We start from the raw sequence: 24,232 nt of genomic DNA on the forward strand, positions 1-24,232 counted from the left end.
GATTTAATATTTAATGTATAGAGCGCGACTGTTATATTAAATCATAGTAGTCCTCATTTATTAGCCTATTGAATGAGATTTCAAATATAATTTGCTAATTTCATTTCACTTTGTGCAAAAATTTCATGATCAATGCTAGTAGAGAACAAATAGAACATTAATTTCCTAAGAAATTTAGGGTGATGAATCCTATCTCAATCATATAAATACTTCATACAGTTTCTTTTATACCAAAGTCATCCCCATTTATTACTCAGGAATTAAGTAATATGTAAAATGAATAAAAACATATAAGTCCCTATATAAGGTGACTTATTAATTTCAAGTCAAAGGACCAATCACAACCATCACTTGAGTAATTTATAGACACATATTATTCTCCATATAGATTTATTAGGCGAGTCAATTCAGTGTACTTGTTTATAAAATAAGCACCTACATACTAGTTGTAGATATCTCATATATCTCAACTTATGAAATCGATTGCTTTCTCTAAATTGAAAGAATATAATATATACTAGTTTTAATAATTTTAATCACTAGAACATAATATGTACTAGTCTTTTTAACTCTAATCACTGTCCAAATAATGATAAGAATATTGACCAGAAATATTTAAAGATATTACTTAAATGTTTAAATGTTCCTTACAACCAAGGCTTATTTGACCTTACAACCAAGGCTTATTTGACCAAGTAAGGAGATGGGGCATTCTTTATAATTTCTAAAGTTTAAGGGAGAATCCTAGAAGTCTAAATGGATTAGATGAGTACAATATCTCCTTGATTTGGAGAGATATTCCAACTATGGAGATATGGTTGGCTATGGAGATATGGAAAGGAGAGTTTGATTTAAACTAACTACGGTTAGGCTTTCTTAGCATATTTAATCTTCAAACTTTCGGTCACACCAATAATAACATGATGTACTCAAGCCATTGGACAACCATACTTAAACTTAGTAGTGAAAGACATCTCAAAGACTCCAAACGACATTCCAAAGCTCTATATGCAAAGCACCATTGACATCCACATCTTCTTCTTCCTTCTTATTGCATATCTCATGTTCTTGTTTTTAGTTTGTTTAGTGAGGCTTAATCTGTAAGGTAATAATATTTCAATCTAATTAACATGGCATAAAATAATCATTCTTCATCTATTTTGATTTGTTTTACATGTTTAGAGTCTCTACTAATATATTTGGTAAGGGATTTTGAAGGCACTCTGGGTATGAGATTAAAAGACCTACCATCAAACTACCTGAGTTTTTATCTCGATTGGCAGGAGCAATAGACTCTTGTATTTTTCCTAGATTCTTCATTAAATTCAATGCTTTTTTTTATTTATTATCTATTAAAATCCTATTTTCTGCTATTAGTTATAGTTTTTAAAAGTTACATAGGTAACAGTTATAAGTCTTTAAAAAAAGTTTCTACACTTGATGTAACTTCAATGACCTATAACTTATTCTTTGAGACATTTTTCTTTTGGAATTTATTAATTTTAAAAGCTTTTTGGGAAGTGCTTAACAATATTTATATTTTGAATTTTTACGTTATGGCCTCTAGCTTTATGTTAAACAAGATGTACAATCGGTACCCATAAACTGAGTTTTCATTTGGGATAGCTAATTTCTAATCCAATATCTCTTGATTTAAAATAGCTTTTGCTTTGATTATTCTTTCATTATTTTATTTTATATTTGGCTAATGTTTCTACAAACTTTTACAATTTTATCAAATCATTAACCTTGTGAATCAAAATTAAGAATTTGAGTGCAAGAATCTAGAAACTATTGAACTAAAGCTATGGTAGGACTTTCTTTACTCCTCCAAGTTCTCTTTTTCTTTTTTTATCTTTCATTGATTATGTGTTTTAATGTTGTTTTAGCTTCATGCTAGATCTCTTTTCGTTCTCTTTGGTTAAATCCTAATTGGTTTGGCATTTCCCTTTCCTTTTGCTTATGACACTAGGATTTCATATTTTTATTGAGTTTTATTTGTGGAATGCTTTTAAATTTTTGTTCTTTCTTTTATTTCATGTTTTGTGAGTTCTAAGTCATAAATGAACAACCTGTTAAATTAACATATTTTATAGAGAGAGATGTGACAGGATAGACTGACAGAGTTTCTTCTGAAGATATGCTAATTAACATAATAACCTGTTGAATTTTAAAAAATATAAATATATGTGGAAAATTGCTCTATGCCAAACATTCATAATTTTATCATAAATACATTCTCGTTCTCACTGTGAGGATAAAAAATAATATATATTTACTACTTCAAAAATAATACTATCAACCTAGGAAAGTATAAATGTATATACATTCATTCCAAAATAATTAAAGCTTACAAAATAAATTCTAGTTGGTCCGACCCCACTAAATTATGCAGCTGGTGAAGTGGATGCCAGGTCAAGCTCAAAAATAATACTACTAGACTGAATCACCAGAAAGAATTTGAAATATTAAAATATGAAGGGTGAGCACAACTAATCAGTAAGCAGATAAATAAATAAAAAAAGGGGAATAGACAAGATTTTTATACTTAATAGTAGTATCACATAACACTACAAGAATTTACAATTTTACCAACGGAAATTTTCATTGGTAAACATTGATTTTCCGTTAGTGGAATTTTTCACTAACGGATCTGTGACAGATTCATTCCGTTGGGAAAATCCTCGTTGGTAAATTATTCACTAACGGAATTTGTATCTATTAGCGACACTAACGGATCACCAACGAAAATTTCCGTTGGTGACACTAACGGATTTCTTGGTTAGTAATCCGTTAGTGAATAGAAATGGACACCAACGGAAATTCCGTTGGTAAATCATAAAATTGCAAACTCATTCATTTATTTTCATACATTATGCATTATGCACCTGTTATGCACCTGCACCTGTACCGTGTACATTCATATACATCCATCATTATCCTTCATCATACTAGACAATAATAATACTATAAACATAATAAACAAAAGTACTCATTAAAATATATTTCAAACTTAAATAATTTGTACTACAATTATAATTTAAAATAAAAATTAGCAACTGGTCATAACAAAAGATACATACTAAAGTAAACTAGCTAGCTCATCATCTGTATCATCATCACTGTCTGTATGATGATCACCAATGATAGGGGCATCATCATGCCGCTGCTATGGAGACGGAGCTGGAGGTGCCCTAGGAGCAGATGTCTGAGTGGATGTCCCAATACCCAGTTGTGCCATCATTCTATGCATAAACGTCTGCAACTCATCCAGCACTGTAGTAATTCGATCATTCTCTGTCTCTAGCCGATCAATTTTATTCTGCATCACGTTCATTGCTTCAATTATAGGAGGATCCACTGGGGGTGCAGACGTGTATGATGCAGAACAATGAGATGGCTCATGAAAATACACTATAAAAAAACAGTGATTTAGCGACCAAAATTTTGGTCGCTAAAAGGCAGAATTTGGTCGCTATTATGAAATAGCGACCATTTAGCGACCAAAATGAAATGGTCGGTGTTTGGCCAGTCGCTAAATTTTTGATGATAATCTGAAAATTGGTCGCTAAAATAGCGACCAATCAGCGACCAATCAGCGACCATTTTTTGGTCGCTAATTTGGTGTCATGGCAAATTAGGTATTAGAAATATTAGTCGCTGTGTGGAAATAAAGTGGTCGTTAAATGTTGGTCGCTGTTTTGGTCGCTAATTTAGTCGCTATTTCGTTGTTATTTGATCGCCTCAGGAAAGAGCATTTGGTCGCTATGTGGAAGTAAATTGGTCGTTAAATTTTGGTCGCTGTTTTGGTCGCTAATTTGTTCGCTATTTAGTCGCTATTTGGTCGCATAAGAGAAGAGCGATTAGTCGCTATTTCGTTGCAAATTAATAGTAAAATTAAAAAAATATTTATTATTTAATTTGTTTTTGTGGCTGATTAGTCACTAATAAATGCATTTAAATCTGATTTATATCATTTTTTCAATAAATTCATAAACCTGCTATAATATCAATATTTACACACACATTTCAATACATAAAATATCAAAGACAATATATACACATAAACTTCATTTCATAATTCTGCAATCTAAAAGTTCAAAACATTACTATAGTTCAACACTAAGAAACTTAAAATATCTCAAAATATATAATGGATCCAAATAGTATCAAATTCATATCATAAAATATATTATTTAAGTACGTGAGAAATGACATCATGCTAATCCATATGTGAATCACCAAGGGATCTATGAGCTGGAGGAATATCAGACGATGATGGCATCAATGAGGAAGACTGTTGTCCCATCTTCGTTGTCTGTAGTTCATCACGCATTTGAGCTATCAGCTGATTTTGGTCTTCTACAAGTTTATGCAAACTATTATACTTCTCTTAAAACTTTGCTTCAATTTCCTTCTTCCATTCTGGTGATTGGGATGATGGAACATTTGTTGATGTTCCCCCAGTTCCTGTTTGAGAGAAGGCAGAAGAGGCAGCACTACCTAAACCATAAACTCGACTTCCTTGCCATCCTCCTGCTGCAGTAATGAACAATTGATCCTCATTAATAGTTCCTCCATCTCCTTCCACATGATCTGATCCCACATACTGGCTTGAATGTTGTTCTTTTAGCTTCAGATAATTTTCCTAGAAAATCACAGAATAACAGTTCAATTTGAATACTAAAGTAAGGAAAAAGGCTAACACCTACAAGATATGACAATTATAATACCTGCAAGATATCACATTTATAATACTTGCAAGATATCATAATAGAAAAATCAATCACAAAACTGAGAATCATAACAATTTCCTTGTGAGAGTCACCTAGATATCAGAATCATACTTGCAACTGAAAATCAATCACACAACTCAAAATCAATCAACAACTCAAAATCAATCACACAACTGGGAATCATAAACAATTTCCTTGTGAGAATCACCTACATATCAGAATCATACTTGCAACTGAAAATCAATCACACAACTCAAAATCAATCAACAACTCAAAATCAATCACACAACTGGGAATCATAAACAATTTCCTTGTGAGAATCACCTACATATCAGAATCATACTTGCAACTGAAAATCAATCACACAACTCAAAATCAATCACACAACTGAGATATCAGAATCATACTTGCAACCGAAAATCAATCACACAACTGAGACATCAAAATCATACTTGCAAGATATTACTTAGAAAGACAACTTGTTTATATAGAAACTTACATAAACAATTTCAGCTCATTTATCAACAAATTTGTTGCGATCACTCTTCTTTGTATGGGTATAGAGAAACAACTCAGCTGCTGTTGGAGGAACTTTGTATGTCTTAGCATTTTGTATGCGTCTAGCATGCTCCTCATGTGTTATGGACCCACCTGTATGTGTAGAAGGACCAACTCCTTCACCTCCCTTCTCTGTTAGGCGGTTCTTTGAGTACTTCATTGACTTTGCTACATACTCTGGAGTACTCCAATCTAAATTCCATTTATCTCAAACTTCAATTGATATATAAGCACTCCTCTTTTTTTTCTTCTTTTCATTTGTCAGAAAGTCTTTGTATCGGGTAGCTGCTTTTTTATTCCATGCCTTCCTCACTATTGCAGCACTTCCCTCATCCCAGTGAAATTCTTTCTGTAAATTAATTTAAAAAACACATGTACAATACAACATAGATTATAAGACATTTTATCTTTGTTAAAATGTAAAATATATTGCGTACCTCAAACTCTGAAATAAAAATCTTTTGTGGATTGTGAGATATTCTTCCAAGAAGAACCCTCCTCGACATTGTACTTTTGAAAAATCTTTGTGCAGGCACTAGATGTCTTCTCAGAAGGCATAAGACTGTAATAATTTAATAATGCGAGCATAATTTATAAATATTCAATATAATTATTTTTAAATAATTAACCAAAATGAAAACTAATAACAAAGATATGTAATACAATGATAAGTAATGTTATACATTATATTTACTTTCCACTTGCATGCACATAATAGTAGGTCCTAGTAGCATATGATGAGGATGAGGATGCAGATCGACTAGCACTCGATCCAGGAACAGAACTTGAAGAAGTTGGGGCAGTGGGGACAACTGGAGCAAGTGGAGGGGCTGCAGGGGCTGAGTATGGTATAGGGGTTGTTGGAGTAAGTGCTGGGGCTCTAAAGTCAACTGAAGAAGGTGCAGTGGCTATAATGCCTCGACCACGAACAATTTCTGGATCACCTCGGCCTCGGCCTCTACCTGTACCCGTTAAAACACCACGATCAGCATTACGTGCATCTTCTTTACCTTTACCCTTGGCCATATCTGCACAAAAAAATATCCAATAGGAGATTAGTATGTTGTAAAAGTAAAAATAATCAACAATAATAAAAAAAGATAATTCGAGCAAAAAAGTTTACTATACAGCTTAGAGTTGACTAATCTAAGTAATATTCATCATTGTCTGAAGTTGAATAATGATATGTCTCATCTTCTTCTTCTTCTTCAACTAATTCCGAAATCAACACTTCACCACCCGTTGGATCATTTAATGTCTCAGGTAATCCTTCTTCATTTAAGACTAAAGGCTGCAAAGTTACAGTATCTTCTTGATATGCATCTGTTGTTGACGCTGTCGAAGGTACAACAACATTTGGTAATTCAATCACTGGCCTGCCTTTAATTTTTATCACAAATTGCCAATCAGACCTTGATCGTCTTAAAGAAGGATAAGGAATGTAATAAACTTGTTATGCCTAGCTAGCCAAAACAAATGGCTCATACTTATGAAATCTCCTTCTTTGATTTACATCCACAATATTATACATTAAATGAATTTTCACTCCAACATTTAGGGTAGGATCAAACCATTCACAGTGGAATAGAACTGTCCGCTTCATAGGTAAAGCCGGGTACTCTACTTCAAGAACCTCTATCAACTTACCATAGTAATCACTTGATTGATCACTATAGTTCGTTCCTTTAATGCATACATCACAATTCACCGTCATTCGATTAGCACTTCGTCCCTCAATGTGAAATTTGTATCCATTTACATAGTATCCTGTGTACACATTCACTGTATTTAGAGGTCCTTTGGCTAAATCTTGGATGAGAGGATTGTTCACTGTGTTGGTTGGTTCATGTACCTATTACAAAAAGTGAACATATAAAATTAATTTTGATTCATTCACCAAATTCAGCGTAGTATTGCGAGTATTATAAAGCTTACGTATGCTTTGAACCATGTGGAAAAGTTATTCTCCAATGTGATGTCTACCTCCCCATTGGTAATGTTAGGTGATATCCTCCGTAGTTCCTCAATATATATTCTTGCATTAGGAGAAATTATACAACTTTGGTTATTTCCATGAATATATATGCATTTTAGAAGAATATTAAATTTATAATTTGGCGGTGAACTTCACTTACTTGATAAATGGCGAAACTTCTTCACAATTTAGTAAGATATATAAATGAGCTGCATTTCTTTCATCCTTTGTCAATATCCTTTTCTTTGATTGACCTATGGGTCTACCCGGATATTTGAATATTGATAAATTTCCTTCAATCTCCTGATCTTCCACTACGCAACCATCATCATTACGTGGAACCCGTCGATGCCTTGTAGAAACATGTGACTCAAAATAGTAAGCACAAAAAGAAGATGCTTCTTCTACCAAGTATGCATTAGCAATTGATCCTTCAACTTTGTCTTTATTTTTAATATTCTTCTTTAAAATTCCATTATACCTGTATTACATAATTAATTAGCATACAAATTAAGCATATTAAATAATTGATATTTTGAAAAAGCAGCAGTGATTAATTATTACCGCTCATAAGGATACATCCAACGATATTGCACTGAACCCCTAATGCGAGCTTCATATGCAAGATGAACTGGAAGATGTTCCATCGAGTCGAAGAAACCCGGAGGAAATATTCGCTCCAATTTGCATAGTATAACCGAAATGTCCTCTTCAAGCCTTTGCATATCTTCCTCCTGTAAGATCGTACTCGTTAGTTGCTTAAAGAAAATACTTAGCTCGGTAATTGCTTCCCACACTCTCATTGGTAATAATTCACGAAAAGCAATAGGCAACAACCTTTGCATGAAAATATGACAATCATGACTTTTCATTCCAAATAATCTGTACTTGTTCATGTCGACACATCGAGCCATGTTAGACACATAACTATCAGGAAATCTGAGTCCCTTCATCCATTCACAAATAACTTGTTTTGCCGGTTTGTCCAATGCATATATTGCTTTTGGATACCTGCCAGTTTCTGCATTAACCTCCAACTCAGGCCGCCGACATATTTCCCTCATATCTTCTCTTGCTTTTGCATTATCTTTTGTTTTACCCTCTATATTCATAATGGTATTGAACAAGTTATCAAAAAAATTCTTTTCAATATGCATTACATCAAGGTTGTGTCTAATAAGCAAGGAACTCCAATAAGGTTGTAACGACCCGAAAATCGGACCGCTACCGGCGCTAGGATCCGGGTCGACTTAAGGCCGCCGGGACCCGTAGCAAGCCAAACATATAACCTGTAAACCTGTATAATCCCATACATGATCAACAACAAGCATAAAAATTTAAAACCTTTCTTTCAAATATCCAACTCAACCTGAACATATACTGTGCATAGTCATAATCATAATCATGATCCCTCTGTGGGATCTCAACAATGCCTCAATGGGCAATACATCATGAGATGAGTTGGCTTTCATAAACATTATAAAACATAACTATAGATCATGTATCAAAAGGGATAACAATACTCATAGGGTCAAGCACATCTATAACCTCAATATACCTCATTACATAACATACTGTAATATCTTACATTACATCATAGTACAATTGTCATGTCCACAATCTAACTATTACATACACATACTTCAAAACTCTGGCTAACCTCCTGGTCTACCCTGTACCTGCACATCTGGGGTTAGGGGAGAGGGGTGAGCTACAAAGCCCAGTGAGCAGAATAATGAAATCATATATTAAAATTTCATGCTATCATGAAATGCAACACATCACAACAAATCACATCTCGGATGGTATTGTCACCAATAGTCCTCTACATAGTCCAACTGTGCCGGGACGTAGAATGGGTACAACCGGTCTTTCTCTTACATAACATATCATAACATACCAATGTGCCAGGGACGTAGAATGGGTACAACCTGGACTTCCATACCATCTCATGCCATAACCTCATCATATCATATGAGGACTAAAGGATCATCCAATAACCAATCCACATCAACATTATAAATGCAATGCAACATATTCGTGAATACTAATGCAAACAACCTACTATATCTCATGGCATTCGTGATGCATGGATCATGCTCGAAATTTATATTTCAATTATTTTAAAACTTAAAGTTTATTCCACTCACCTCTGGCTAGCTCTGACAAACTCTGTAGCAGCCGGCTCACTGCTGGGGTCCTCGGTTCCTCGGGTCCGAACCTATACAGGTGGACTCCAATGAGGGACCAAACATACAAAAACATAACTCTAATATACTCCCCAAAAACCCCCTAAAACATCATAAAACAACTACATAAAAACACGCAAGAAATGGCTGGACAGGACACTTTCGGCGGCAGGTTCGGCGGCCGAAAGTCCCTCCAGAGCCGAAAGTCAGGCAGGTTCGGCGGCACCTTCGGCGGCCGAAACTCCCAGACAGAGGCGAAACTCATGCATGTTCGGCGGCCGAAAGTGCCAGACAGAGACGAAAGTCTCCTTTCGGGGGCAACTTCGGCAGCCGAAAGGCCTGCCTCCCTAGCCATGTTCGGCGGCCGAAAGCTCCTTCGGCTGCCGAACCTGGTTTCTGCCAAAGGGCAGAAACTTGGCTCCTTTGTGCACATTTGCCTCCTAACTCTTCCAACATGCATAAACTTGTTCTAAAACATGCATACACACCATATATCACACCTAGGGGTCTCAAACTATCAAATACCCCAACTACAACACTTCAAACACACACAATCAACATACATTGTTCAAATCATCATCAAAACCCATAAACTCAACTTAAAGCCTAACATGCATCTCTACCCCATAAAACAACTTAAAACTTACTTAAAACATACAATGAGCTTAAGATCGGCTCTTACCTCTTGAAGATCGAGGGAGAGAGACCTAAACTCGGAGATCCAAGCAAATGAGCTCCTGAGTTCCCAAAGCTCCAAAACTTGTCTTAAATGCTCAAAACTTGCAATGAGAGGTGAAAACTCAAGAAAAATGGAGGAGATTTGGAGAAAGAACACAAGATCTGGGGAGAGGGAGGTCGGAAGCTAGCTATGGCCGAAAATGGGAGAAAGCTCGCCCATTTCGGCTAAGTGACCCTTTTATAGGTGGCTGGCCAGGCCACGTTCGGGGGCCGAAAGTGCTTCCGCATGCATGCCATGTTCGGCGGCCGAACTTCACTTTCGGCGGCCGAACCTGAACTTCCCTCACTCATGCTTTCGGGGGCCTAACGTGCCTCCAAAACGCATGCATGTTCAGCGGCCGAACTTGACTTTCGGCGGCCGAACCTGGGTTTTCCTCCAAAGGCTTTTCATGCAAAAACAACTTAAATCTTCATACTTAAAACCATGAAATACCTTAAAACATTTTATGAAAACATGTTTCTACCCTACTAGAGGCTTCCGACATTCGAGATTCCACCGGACGGTAGGAATTCTGATACCGGAGTCTAGCCGGGTATTACAAAGGTAAATCCCAGAATATGTTGTGTTTCCTCCATCCACATGTCTTACTAATAACAGCATTAACAACATCTGAACCTGGATCTGTCACTCTCATTAATCCAATACTCTCTATCTCATGCAAAATTTCCTCTCCAGTCCTTACTAAAGGTGCATGTTCAGTTACAACTTTGTTTTTTCTAAACCATGATTTATTCTTCCGCCATGGATGGTTATGGTTCAAAAATTTGTGATGATTGTCAAACCAAAATTGTTTGCCACCTCTTGGCAAAGTAAATGCATCAGTGTTATCCATACAATATGGGCATGCAAGCCTTCCTGCAGTGCTCCAACCAGAAAGCATGGCATAAGCAGGAAAGTCACTAATGGTCCATAGCAAAGCAACCCGCATGAGAAAATTTTGCTTCTTATCCACATCATATGTCTCAACTCCCATGTTCCATAATTGTTTTAGTTCTTCGATTAAGGGTTGTAAGAATGTATCAATTTTAAATTTAGGATTATTTGGGCTCGGAACTATAACAGTGAGAAACATATATTCTGACTTCATACACAGCCATGGCGGAAGATTATACGGTGTCAGAATGATGGGCCAAGATGAGTACTGTTGGCCAGATTGTCCAAATGGTTGGAATCCGTCAGTAGACAATCCAAGCATCACATTCCTTATCTCTGATCCAAATGATGGATAACATGCATTGAAGTGTTTCCATGCAGGAGAATCAGATGGATGATGCATGACCCCTTCCTCATATTCATGTTCAGCATGTCATCTCATATGGGGTGCTGTTGCGTCTGATGCATAAAGCCGTTGTAACCTTGGAGTGAGAGGAAAGTAATACATCTTCTTATATGGCTTCTGAGCAACTTGCTTTGTCAAGCTGTTTACCGTGCATTTATATCTAGGAAGCTGGCAAAACTTGCATTATTGTAACTCAGCGTCACCAGACCAATATATCATGCAATTATTTCTGCAACAATCAATCTTTTCCACTGGTAGACCTAAACCCTCAATTAACTTTTTCGTTTTGTAAAAATTATCAGGAAGCACATTATCTTCAGGTAGAACTTCTTTCAAAAACTCGACAATCTGATCAAAACATTTTACAGAGAAATGATGCTCCGATTTCATGTTCATCAAACGTGCCATAGCAGACAGTTTTGTGTGCTTATTGCATCCTGGCCATAACTCTTCACTTGCTGCTTGTAACATTTCATACAACCTTTGTGCCTCGGCATTAGGTTCCTCCTCCATGAATTCAATTTGAGGCGGTAAACCAAACCCTTCAAGTACCATTTCATGGTATCGGCCATTAGCCCCAGTTTGAAAATCGTTTTCCATGATAGTTTCAGACAATAGCACACTAGAGGTTCCTTGATCATCCCAACATTCACCATGTGCTGTCCACCTGTAGTAATTAGGGACGAAACTATTTTTCATCAGATGATAACGTACATCGTCCACACAGAGGAACCTCCGATTCGAACACCTTCCCATACTATAAGGACATCTTATATTCATACCATCCATACATTCAGGATGGGTTGAAGCAAATTGTATGAACTCCTCTAAACCGTTTAAAAAATCAGTATTCAACAACCCATCCTTGAGCCTATTATACATCCATTGTCGATTGGCATTCATTTTTCTACACAAGATATATGTAGTAAAAATATATAAATTAAATTCATAAAAATGGGAGGAGGAATTAAAGTAAATTGAGATAATTTTGATTATGATTTTAATTACAGTCAATCAGTCAAGTGTTGTTGTGCAAAACAGTAGCTCAGACTGCACTTGCAGCAAGTGCTGTTGTGCATAGTCCATTGGCTGCAAGTGCATTGCTGGGCAGCATATGCACCTTGCTGCTGCACTGCATAGCAGATGCTTGCTGCTGCACTTGCAGCAAGTGCACTGCTGCACAGCATGTGCACGTTGCTGCTGCACTCAGTGCTGCACAGCATGTTAATATTTAGTTGCTCTTCATACACCAATAATAAGTACAAGGTTAAGGGGCTTTTTGTCAATTTAGGGTTGGGAGACTTTTTATTTGTGTATTTGGGGTTATGATAGAAATATTTGCAGATTTGGGGTTGGAGTGACAGGTGGCAGCCGAAAAACTTACTTGGCGCCTGTTAATAACAAACGGACTATATATAAAAATATTTAAAATTATAATATTATTCTGCCATTTTATAATTATAATATTATTCTGCCATTATACTTTTAAATATATATAAAATCACTTCACTGAATTAATTACTTAATTTATTTATTTTTTCTTTGATAAATTATAAATAATACGCATAAAATATTTAAAAATTATTGTATTATTTTGCTATTAGATATTATATAAAAATATTAAATTACTTATAATTTATCAAAGAGAAATAAATAAATAAATTAATTTAATTGCATGATAAATTAATTAACAGTATAATTTTATTTTATCTTTTATTTTATCTAAATATTAATATGTATTTTATATATTAATATTTAATATATTTTATTATTAATATTTAAACTAAAAATATTACTGACTCTATATAATTTCAGTGTTATAAATTGACAAAAGCCCAATGTTAAGCCCTTCCCATTTGCTTATCCTAAGGAGCCTATAGCTTGAATCTCAAACAACTCGAAGGCAATCAAGTAGTTAAAATGAATCTGCCTTAGGTCTCACTCAGTAAACGGTTCATCTAGCTATGACTGACCAAATGAGAAAGTTTCTTTAAATGTTACAATTTTAGACACAATCCAACTAGAATTTGAAAATATCCCTTAAAAAGCAGGATCCATTAGTTAGTTATCTTCATATTCCTCAAAAATGGATAAAAAATGTCCTATTTACATCCATATTAACAAGATTTTGGCAACACTCAAGGTATAGTATCTTCAACTCATAAAACATTCTCTTCTATTTCTAAAAGTACTTTAAAAAATAATATTATTGACTAGATGATCGGAGTGTCATTTTACTTCTTTTACATATTAAGCACTTGGTCAACAAGTCTAAGAGAATACTGGAAACTTCAATTAGTAAATAAAAACAAGTGAAAGAAAATTATTACCTTCTAAGTCTTGAGGAAGGAATGCAATATTAGGAGTAAAGAATTCCAAACTTTGGCCAAGAAATGTATGCAACCTTCAAGATGAGATTTAAGAGATTAGTGAATTTTTATTTGGAGAATCATCGAAGAACTAATAACTAAGAAATAAAATGGATCAATTATGGAATTACTGTTCATTTACTTTTTGAGACAAGTGCATCAGAAAACAATTTCCTCCTTTAAATATGCATCATGTTTTTGAATGAACATAATCTACATTATTATGAACTTTCTGCTAAGGAATTTAATTTAACAGACTTTACCTAACAAGATAATAATGTATTTCAATTCAAGAGGTGCTTTCCATATCTAAATCACGTTACTTTTGATATAGTTTCTAATTTTTTTAGGCTCAAATAATGACTCTTTGTGCATTTCACAAGATTAAGAAATCATTAGTAAAGGCCACTGCTCTTATAGTTTAGTTGGTATTAGATTAAATGTGTAGATAGAAAAGATATGAGAATCAATTGATCCTACTCATATTAATATAAATCAATCCATTCATGACAGAAACAAGAGTAACTGTATCAAAAACACAAACAAGTTAGTAATACATCACACTTAATAAATCAATAATACATCAGACTATAACTTTACAAACTTTAATTGAAAGTGGTCCTACAAAGTTTTCAAGACTAGAGAAAGGCTGAAAACCTTCAAAAAAATCTAGAGCCCAATGCATCCCATAAAACCAAAGAATATTTCACCAAAAATTTACACTATACAATTAGAAACAACAGAGCCATTATGTTCCACCACATCAGTGCATGAAAACCAAAGAAACAGCAATCAGAAATGCGAGAATCGCATGAGAAAGGAAAAACTAGGCTCATATTCCATTGAAATTATAGAGGCACTGATTAAGTATATCTACTTGAAGATTAGGACCAAAACCACAGTATAGAGGCAGCACCAATTCCGTAATAACTTCATTACACATGATCCATGCAATAGAAGAAGCACCAAATGACACAAATGAGCCAATCATGCTCCAGCCAATCAATCAGAGAAAACCTAATAGAGATTTTGATTTTATTCCTTGGATTCAGTAAGCAAGTCTAAACTTGCTTCACATTTTACCTTAATCACAAAAATATAGAGAAAAAGAAATGCCTAAAAATTGGCTTACTTAAAGTAGTAGTTCCTTTGTCTTATAACTTTAAGATCCAAACAGCCGTGACTAAATTGTGGGTTTTTAACTTGCACAAGAAATGAAAATATCTATTGTGAACTAACCTTAATCAAGTTGAATTATTGAACCACAAAATGCAATCTTTCCAATTTTTTATCATCACTTGCATCGTTTTCCCAGCACCCAAACAGAAAAAGCTAAGGAAGTAAAATATAAAAAGCAAAATTTCCTCTCAAAACAGAGGAAAGAAAGGCCCGTCGCAGAAGAAAACCCAAAAGTCAAGAAACCAAAACAAAGAGACATAGACAAAGATTAAGCAGAAAGAAAAACACAGATACATGTAATGAACAATCACCCAGAAAAGGGAAGGGAAAATGAAATTTACTGTACCAGTAACACCCAATAATTTTAACAATAATTAGAATAAAACTCAGAAAAATAAATAAACAAAAACAAGATAACCAGATCAACGAGTAGTAAAAGATCTGGGTTGGAGGCAAAATCCTTATTGATTTTTACTCCCAAAAAGAGGGGGGAGGGGGGGGATAGCAAACCAGCCCAAAAAGAAGCAAACCCGTGACAAAGATCTTCCTCCATGTGATCAAACACGCTCATTATATCCAAACAAAAGAAGTTTATGCATAAAAAAAAGTTAATATATAGAGCAAGAACACTAACACAGAGAAGCAGACACGTACTTGATCAAAAGTACTAGTCACAGAAAAGAAGCAAGCAATGTTTTTCAAGGTTGCAAGAGAATCTAACCGCTCACTTAGTTCAGCTACGAAAAAGCAAAGACAAGTTTCACAGATCTGTATAGGAGATGTCGCCGGTGCCGACTGGGCTGCCGGCACTCTTCAGTGAAGTGGGGGAGAGAGGCGTTGATTGGGAATTATGGGAAGGGAATTGGGGGAGAGAGGTGCCGACGGAGAGAGGGAAGTGTGACTTGAGCAAAATGGAAAAATAAATGAGGGATTAGGGTTAGTTTTGTTAGTATAGCTAATTAGGGATTAGGGATTAGGAATTAGGGATTAGGGTTAGTTTTTTTAGGGATTAGGGATTAAGGATTAGGAATTAGGGATTAGGGATTAAAATTAGGGATTAGGGTTAGGGATTAGGAATTAGGGATTAGGGATTAGGGATTAGGGATTAGGGATTAGAGATTAGGGTTAATTTTGTTATGAATTAGGGATTAATTAGGAATTAGGGTTAGAGATTACAGATTAGGGATTAGGAATTAGGGTTAATTTTATTAGGGATTAGGGATTAATTAGGTATTAGGGATTAGAGATTAGGATTAGGAATTAGGTTAGAGTATCCCTTAAATTGTCAAAACGACGTCGTTTTGTATACCGAATTGAAATCACTTAATTTAAAATTTTAAATAAAATAAAATTTAATTAAAAATTAAATTAAAATTTTAAAAATAAAATGGTCGCTGATTGGTCGCTGATTGGTCGCTATTTAGCGACTAATTAGTTTAGTCGCTAAATATGGTCGCAAAATATTCCCTCCCAAAAAGTTGTCGCAATTTCGTTGCAAATATCTCGCGCCATTAATTCCCGCTAAATTTAGCGACCATTTTATATTTGGTCGCTAAATAGCGACCAATTAACGACCAAAAATTGGTCGTTAAGCTTTTTGTTACATAAAAATATTATTTCATTCATTTAATTGCAAAATGGTCGCTGACTGGTTGCTATATAGCAACCAAAAAATTTGGTCGCTAATTTTGGTCGCAATTTCACAGTTTTTTTTATAGTGATATGCTGAAGCTTGGGATCCTAACCCATAAACTCAACTCTTTTTCTGCCCGCCAACCGCTTCGTAGTACAGCTGGGCCTCATTTATAGGCGTCGGCTCATTGCTTCCCTCCTGTTGCTGTGTTGCAGCCTCCTTCAGTTGTACGTATTTATCCTGCATTATAAATTTAAAGTAACGTATAAGTAAAACAATTTAAGTAAATTAAAATTGTTAATAACTACATTTAAGATTAACTTACATAAATAGCTTTTGACCTCGCATCAACAAGCTCCTCCGTCCCCTTTCTCTTATGTGTGGCCTCAAAAAGCTCATGAGGATGTGGTTCTCTGCCTAGTTTTTCTCTCTGTTACCAATTATAAGAATTGTAGCATTTATCATCGAAACAAAATATTTATAAGAAGATAAATATAAAATAAAAATTTTTACTAATACCATCCTCCGCTGGTGGGTATACTGTGAAACTGAACTGCATGCATGCCTGGAAATGCCAGATCCTGACCCTCCAGCCTCACTGCGCCTATTGGCAGAAAACTTGTCACACTTCTCTTTGTATTCAGAAGTATTCCAAGTTTCCTGCCACTTCCTCAAAACAGAATCTGGTATAGCAAGATTCTTCGTCTTCCCTTTCCTGATTTCCCATATTAAGCCCCTGTATCTCTCAGCTGCCTTTTTCTGCCATGCAATTTTGACCAAGCTATCAATTGCTTGGTCCCATATGAAGTATTTCTGCAAAAAAGATTAAAGTATATGAGTAGTTCGTAATTACTAATTTCATATTATAGGTCAAAATGCTAATAGAATTAGGCATCACCTTGAATTCCTGCCAATAAAACTCCTTGGTGTCATTTGGCACTGTCTTCCAACAGTGCCCTTCCGCGACCAATCTTTCTTTTATTATCAGAGTAATCCTGCTACTGCACATCTCCGACGGATGTAAACTACATGAACAACAGTGAGTTAGTATAGGGTAACATTGAAATTAATCGTAATTAAAAAATAATTAACTATTACTTGTTATTAATGAGTGAAATGGTCTATCAAAATGACTGTGTGCTGCCTACAGCAGTAGTCGATCCCGCTGATGCTGGAGCAGATGCTGGAGCAAATGGAGTAGATGCTGATGCGGATCCTGTCCCTCTATCTGATGCAGTAGCAGAAGTGGATGCAGGTTGAGGTGAATGTAAATGTGATACCGCAGGTCGTGGAGCTGGAGTATGTTGGTGAGGACAATGAGTGTGACGGTGAGGAGGTAGAAGGGGATGGAGAGGCAATGCATCGGTACATGGTGGAACTGGTGGACCTGATTGATCCCTATGACATGGCTGTACACCAGATGCAAGTGGTACCCATATCTGAAGCTCCGTATCCCCAAGTCCCGTCGATGCCCGTGGTAACTGCGGCTCATGCTCTTGTCCGTCATCTGCATTTGCCTCCTTTTGGCTTGTACTAGAAGGAAGTCGAACCGGTCCTCTGGGATGCTTAACCCTTCCACATCCCCTCATCTGTGAATAAATTAAAAATAATCAATGCAAAAAATAATACAAAGTTCATAAACATTAAATTAAAAACATACAAACGTAGTAAGTTACTCACTGAGAAGTAATGGAAGTATAAAACTCCAAACTGATTTACAATATAAATTAATTTAGTCTGATTCATACGAATCGCACTCATTATCACCATCTGCATCTGCATCTGCATCAGAATTAGGGTCACTAAGAAACTCATCTTCATCTGTCGAAACATCATCATGAATCTCAGTCATTCCTCCACAAGGATCATTGAGGCAGTGTTGTTGAGTAATATCATCTAGATTTACTTCAGCATAATCAATCTCTTCCTCTTGAAAAGGTTCATATGTCTTTGAAGACGTTTCAGATACTTCAACAACGGGTCTATCTTTAACTTTCATCACAGCCCACCAATCATTTTTGTCATGATGCTTGCTCGGGTATGAAGCATAAACAACTTGTGTTGCCTGAGAGGCTAATACAAATGGCTCGTACTTACTGTATCTACGCTTGTTGTTGACATCGACTAATCTATACTCTCTATGCATCTTGGTGCCCGTATTTGGTGTTGGATCAAACCAGTCACATTTGAAAAGCACAGTCCGGTTAATTGGTAACCCTGGATACTCCAACCGCAACACCTCAACCAACTGTCCATAGTAGTCACTTTCTTTAGAACTGTAATTACTCCCTTTTATACATACACCAAAATTCATTGACTTACTACTTGAATTTTCATTGATTGTGTTGAATTTACATCCATGAACACAATACCCATCAAAAGTTGTGACACTTCTAAGTGGTCCCTTTGAAAGATCTTGTATAATATGATTTTCTACATTGTTCTGCAACTCATGCGCGTACTTGTAAAACCATTGGCCAAACTCTCTCTCCAGTTTTTCATCAATAGCTGCATCTGTGATATTTGCTTGTGCCGACTTTACTCACTCTACATAAATGCTATACAAACAAATTAACAAGTAATGTTTAACAATATTATACAATATAAGAGGTATTAAACTATTAATATAACTAACAATACTTACTCAATATATGATTTAACCTCTGGACAATTTAAGAGAATATATATTTGAGCAACTTGTATTTCATCTTCAGTCATATATCTCGATTTTCCCTTTCTGAGTGTTCTACCTGTGCATTTGAATATGCTTAATGTACCTGGTATATCATGATCGGAGACAAATTCATGCAAGTTGCGTGGAACCTTTCGATGTCTGGTCATTACATGTGCTTCAAAATAATGCGCAGAAGCATTGCATATTGAACCTTCAACCCTTGCTTTATTCTTGACATTGTTCTTTAACTTTCTTAGGTATCTAGTGTGTGGAAACATAAATTAGAAATGTATACTAAGTAAATCATCATGCTGAGCAGTATACGTAAAGAATTAGTAAGTGTACCTCTCAAATGGGTACATCCACCGATATTGTACTGGTCCTGCAATTAATGCCTCATATGCAAGGTGTACTGGTAAATGTTCTATCGAATCAAACATACTTGGAGGAAATACTCGTTCAAGCTTACAAAGGATTACAGGAATTTGTTCATTTAACCGTTGCATGTCCCAATTAGTAAGTGTAGTTGAAGTAAGTTCTCTTAAGAAATTGCTAAGTTCTGTTATTAGTTGCCAAACATTATTCGGTAACAATTCTATGAGAGCTATAGGAAGAATTCGTTGCATGAAAACATGACAGTCGTGGCTTTTCATACCAAAAAGTCTTAGCTTTCGACTATCAACACATCTCCCTAGATTGGAAACATATCCATCAGGGAATTTCAGTGTTTTAAGCCAATCACACAGTATAATCTTTGATTGCTTGTCCAAACAATAACTTGCTTTAGGATATTTTATGCTAATTGGGTCTTTCTTTAATTCTGGTCTCCTACATAATTCATTTAAATCTTCTCTTGATTTTATATTGTCTTTCGTCTTCCCCTCAATATTCATCACTGTATTAAAAATATTTTCAAATACATTCTTTTCAATGTGCATTACATCAAGATTGTGGCGAATCATATTTGTTGACCAATATGGCAAATCCCACAGTATGCTCCGCTTACGCCAACCAGTTGTCTTTGAAAGCCGACCATTTATTTCATGACTGTCAATATCTATTATCCGCATCAACCCAATTTGTTCAATTTCTTTTAGCAAGTATTTCCCAGTTCTAATTGGCGGCGATGACTTGGAGACAGTTCGGTTTTTAATAAAAGATATCTTGTTTCGACGGAAAGCATGGTCGTCAGGCAAAAACTTCCGATGACTGTCAAACCATGTTTGTTTCCCCCCTTTTTAATGTAAATGCATCTGTGTTTTCCATACGGTAGGGACATGCAGTGCGTCTTGCTGTGCTCCACCCTGAAAGCATTGAATAAGCAGGGAAGTCACTAATAGTCCAAAGTAAAGTAGCACGCATAGTAAAATTGTTCTGTTGGAAAGCATCGTAAGTATTGACACCAATTTCCCAAAGTTCTTTCAATTCCTTCACTAATGGTTGCATGTACACATCAAGCTTCTCTTTTGGATTCTTGGGACCAGGTATAATAATTGTCAGGAATATATACACGTCTTTCATACACATACCTGGTGGCAAATTGTATGGAGTTAATATTACTGGCCATGAGGAATACTGTTGCCCAGATTGACCGAATGGTTGAAATCCATCAGTGCAAAGGCCGAGTCTTACATTTCGGGCCTCCATTGCAAAGGTTGGATGAGTTTGATTGAAATGCTTCCAAGCAGGAGCATCTGAAGAATGACGCATCACTCCATCATCATTTGCATGGTCATTGTGCCAAGTCATATACTTAGTGTAACATCCCAAAAATAAATAAAATAAAATAAAATAAATAAAATAAAGTAAAAATAAAAACTTTTAAATTTTGGTGTAAATATTGGTTATTAGTAAAAGTTTTTGTGTTGAGATTAATGGGATGGTTTATGAAGTGTTGATCTGAATTGAAATTGTTTTAATGTTAAAAGAAGTTTGGGGGTTGAGGTTGAAGTTTATAGAAGTATGATATTACTATTCACAGGTGGAATTAAGTCAATATTTCAGGGGGAACTCTGCCGGATTTTCGGTAAAAAAAAAAAGTCATGAATTACATGATATAAATTAAAGAAAAGTAAAAATAAGAGAACAGTTACAAAATGTGATGTCTCCTGTTCGGTTAATTAAATGACCGGATAGGGGTGTTACACTTAGCTGTAACACACGATGCATAAAGTACGTTGCAAACGTGGTGTAATGGGGAAGTAATACATTTTTTTGTATGGTATTAGACTCTTCCCTTTCTCCACAGTGTGCTTGAGGCGTTTGAACCTTTCACGGTCACAAAACTTGCATCTGGTAAGTTTTTGATCATTTTCCCAATAAATCATACAACCATTAACACAACATTGTATCTTTTGTACAGGAAGCCCCAATCCTTGAACTAGTCTCTTTGTTGAGTAAAAGCTGTCCGTCATGACATTGTCACTCTGTAACATCTCCTTCATAAGTTCACAAATTTGATCAAAACACCGTTCTGAGAAATGATGTTCTACCTTCAGATTTAGTAAACGTGAAACAGCCGATAATTGAGAGCGAGTTTCACATCCAGGCCATAGTTCTTGCTTAGATGCATTTAACATATCATATAGTTTCTGTGCAGCGGAGTTTGGCATCTCATATGTATCATTATGTATTACATGACAGCTTGTTGCATCCATGATTATGTCCTCAAACCGATTGAAATTTGGGTGATTAACACTGTCAGAACCATAAGACATGTCTAATAGTGTATCACCAGATCCGCCATGCACTTCTGTTTCATCGTGCAAAATTATCTTGCAAATACCAAACAAGATAATTTTGCACAAAACCATGCTTCATTAAATGATATTTAACTGTATTTTCATCTTTAAAGCTACGGTTCTAACACTTAAATCGATTGTATGGACAGTGAATCTGATCACCATTTAAATATTCTGGGTAGTTCTTAGCCTTCTCTATAAATTCATTGATACCCTCTAAATATCTGGGATTCATTAAACCATCTCCGAGACGGGCATACATCCAACTTCTTTCAGCAGTCATATTAACTACAATAAAGATGCTGATATGAAAACAAAAAACTTATAAACCATATCTTCGAACAGAGCCTGAAAACCAACAATTAAATTATGCATTATATATAAAATATGTAGTAATTATATCATGTGTAGACATTACTGAATTTCAAAGTCAAATCTAAATGATAACCTGATAACGTCATTAATTTTGGAACTAAACATAAGTAAATTTGAACTTGCTTGATATCAATTGCAGTCTCTTCTACTGGAGGGGCAAGTGGCGGGGCAGTATAACCAGGTTGGTAAGGCTGTTAATGAGAAATTTTAGCAATCAGTACATGTATTCAGCCATCATCCATATCAAAAGTGCTTCATGTTTGGAATATCTACCTATCCAAACACACTTAGTTAAAATTTAATAGCTTAATACATTTTCATCATATCGGTAATTCCTCATGTGATGAAAAGAAATATTATTATTGTGAACCACACTTGGTAAAATTCAAACACATGCACAAAAAAATTTGACAATGCAATTAGAATTCAATTCTAAAGTAACTTTGAAAACTTTAAAATTGGACATTCCATGTGAATATTCACCATCAATTCAAATCCAATAAATGTCATGAAAAAATTTCTCTTTCACAAAGACATGACTTTGAGGTTGAATTGATTTACAAATTTGCAGTGCACCTGCTGTGCACCAGCAGGTGCAATTTCTACCTGCTGGTGCAAAAGTGCAATTTCCAGTGCACTTGATGAAATTCCCAGTGCAATTTCCAGTGTTCGATGAAATTTTATTAATACAACTAGTAGTTTTGCTTTAAAAAAAAACTACAGAATTCTATTGTACATGTCAGCTATCTATGAATAACAGAATTACAGCTGTAATTTACAGAATGTGAGAAAGGCGTGTTGGTGAATGAGTATTGATCCTATACTTCTCAGATATCCATACTACTTTTCATTTTTTTGAAAACTTTTGTTTTATTTTCTCTCTTTGTATTTGAAAAATAAATTGTTACAGAGTTAGACAAATAAATTTCACTAATGGATTAGCAACTGAATTTCTTCGCACCATTAACGGATTACTGATGCAAAGTTCACTAATAAATTCGTGACCAACTATCTATTGGTGAATGTAGATTTGTTAGTGAATGGCTGCCAAAATGAATAGATTGTTGACGGATGGCCATTTTTGAAAGCAATTAATTGCAAGGTGCACTGCAAATTAATTTCAAAAAAAAAATTTGCACTTGCTGGTGCATTGCAAATTAATTTCAAAAAAAAAAAATTTGCAGCACTCTCAAAAATAATTTGAAATAAAAAATTGATTTGCTGACAGCAACAAGTAATGAAAGTTTCTCCCATTAATTTAACTACAAACTATTGTGAACATGCTTAAAACAATTCACAACAATTCACAAAAATCAAGCGGGTGTAGAGTATAATTTCACAAATTTCACAAAAATAAAAAATTTCAAAAATATAAAATAATTCACAATAATTTCACAAGACTGGTGTACATGCAAGAAAATAGGGCACCTGTGGATAGTGAACGTAGATAATGCCAAGACCAGAGGGAGAGAGGGGCTCACTCGTGGACTGTGATGCCGAGGGCGGTAGACCGTGGATGGCGGCGGACGATGGTTAGCAGAGGCGGACGATGGTTAGCGGCGGCTGATGATGGATGGCGGCAGCGGTGAAAGACCCAGAGAGGTTGGACGCTTAGAGAGATTTTGATTTATCAATCTCACGACACTCGTGGACTATGATGCCGAGAAAGGACGCACCTGTGTACGGTTGATGGCAGCAGACCGTGGATGGCGGTGGACTATGGTTGGCGGCTGCGGACGATGGTTAGCGGCGGCTAATAGTGGATGGCGGCAGCGGTGAAAGACC

General features: G+C 35.5%; 2 protein-coding genes and 2 long non-coding RNA genes across 4 annotated transcripts; all 4 read right to left on the reverse strand.

The window, feature by feature from the left end:
* Positions 1-4,058: 4,058 nt before the first annotated feature.
* On the reverse strand, positions 4,059-5,299 carry LOC122721613. Its single transcript, XR_006348302.1, has 2 exons — positions 5,236-5,299; positions 4,059-4,648 (listed from the first exon to the last, which is right to left on the reverse strand). It is a non-coding gene; the product is annotated as an uncharacterized LOC122721613 (long non-coding RNA).
* Positions 5,300-5,502: 203 nt separating this feature from the next.
* LOC122721497 lies at positions 5,503-6,320 on the reverse strand. Its single transcript, XM_043949336.1, has 3 exons — positions 5,989-6,320; positions 5,739-5,856; positions 5,503-5,643 (listed from the first exon to the last, which is right to left on the reverse strand). Exons 1-3 carry the CDS (start codon positions 6,318-6,320, stop codon positions 5,503-5,505), a joined length of 591 nt encoding a protein of 196 aa, XP_043805271.1.
* A 10,470-nt stretch (positions 6,321-16,790) lies between these two features.
* LOC122721626 lies at positions 16,791-17,082 on the reverse strand. The gene is made up of 2 exons (XR_006348330.1): positions 16,983-17,082; positions 16,791-16,897 (listed from the first exon to the last, which is right to left on the reverse strand). It is a non-coding gene; the product is annotated as an uncharacterized LOC122721626 (long non-coding RNA).
* A 1,307-nt stretch (positions 17,083-18,389) lies between these two features.
* LOC110629188 lies at positions 18,390-21,080 on the reverse strand. The gene is made up of 4 exons (XM_021776100.1): positions 20,635-21,080; positions 19,677-20,540; positions 19,435-19,592; positions 18,390-19,171 (listed from the first exon to the last, which is right to left on the reverse strand). Exons 1-4 carry the CDS (start codon positions 21,078-21,080, stop codon positions 18,390-18,392), a joined length of 2,250 nt encoding a protein of 749 aa, XP_021631792.1.
* Positions 21,081-24,232: the final 3,152 nt, after the last annotated feature.

The sequence above is a fragment of the Manihot esculenta genome, chromosome 13, assembly GCF_001659605.2.
Source record: "Manihot esculenta cultivar AM560-2 chromosome 13, M.esculenta_v8, whole genome shotgun sequence".
Lineage (NCBI taxonomy): Eukaryota > Viridiplantae > Streptophyta > Magnoliopsida > Malpighiales > Euphorbiaceae > Manihot > Manihot esculenta.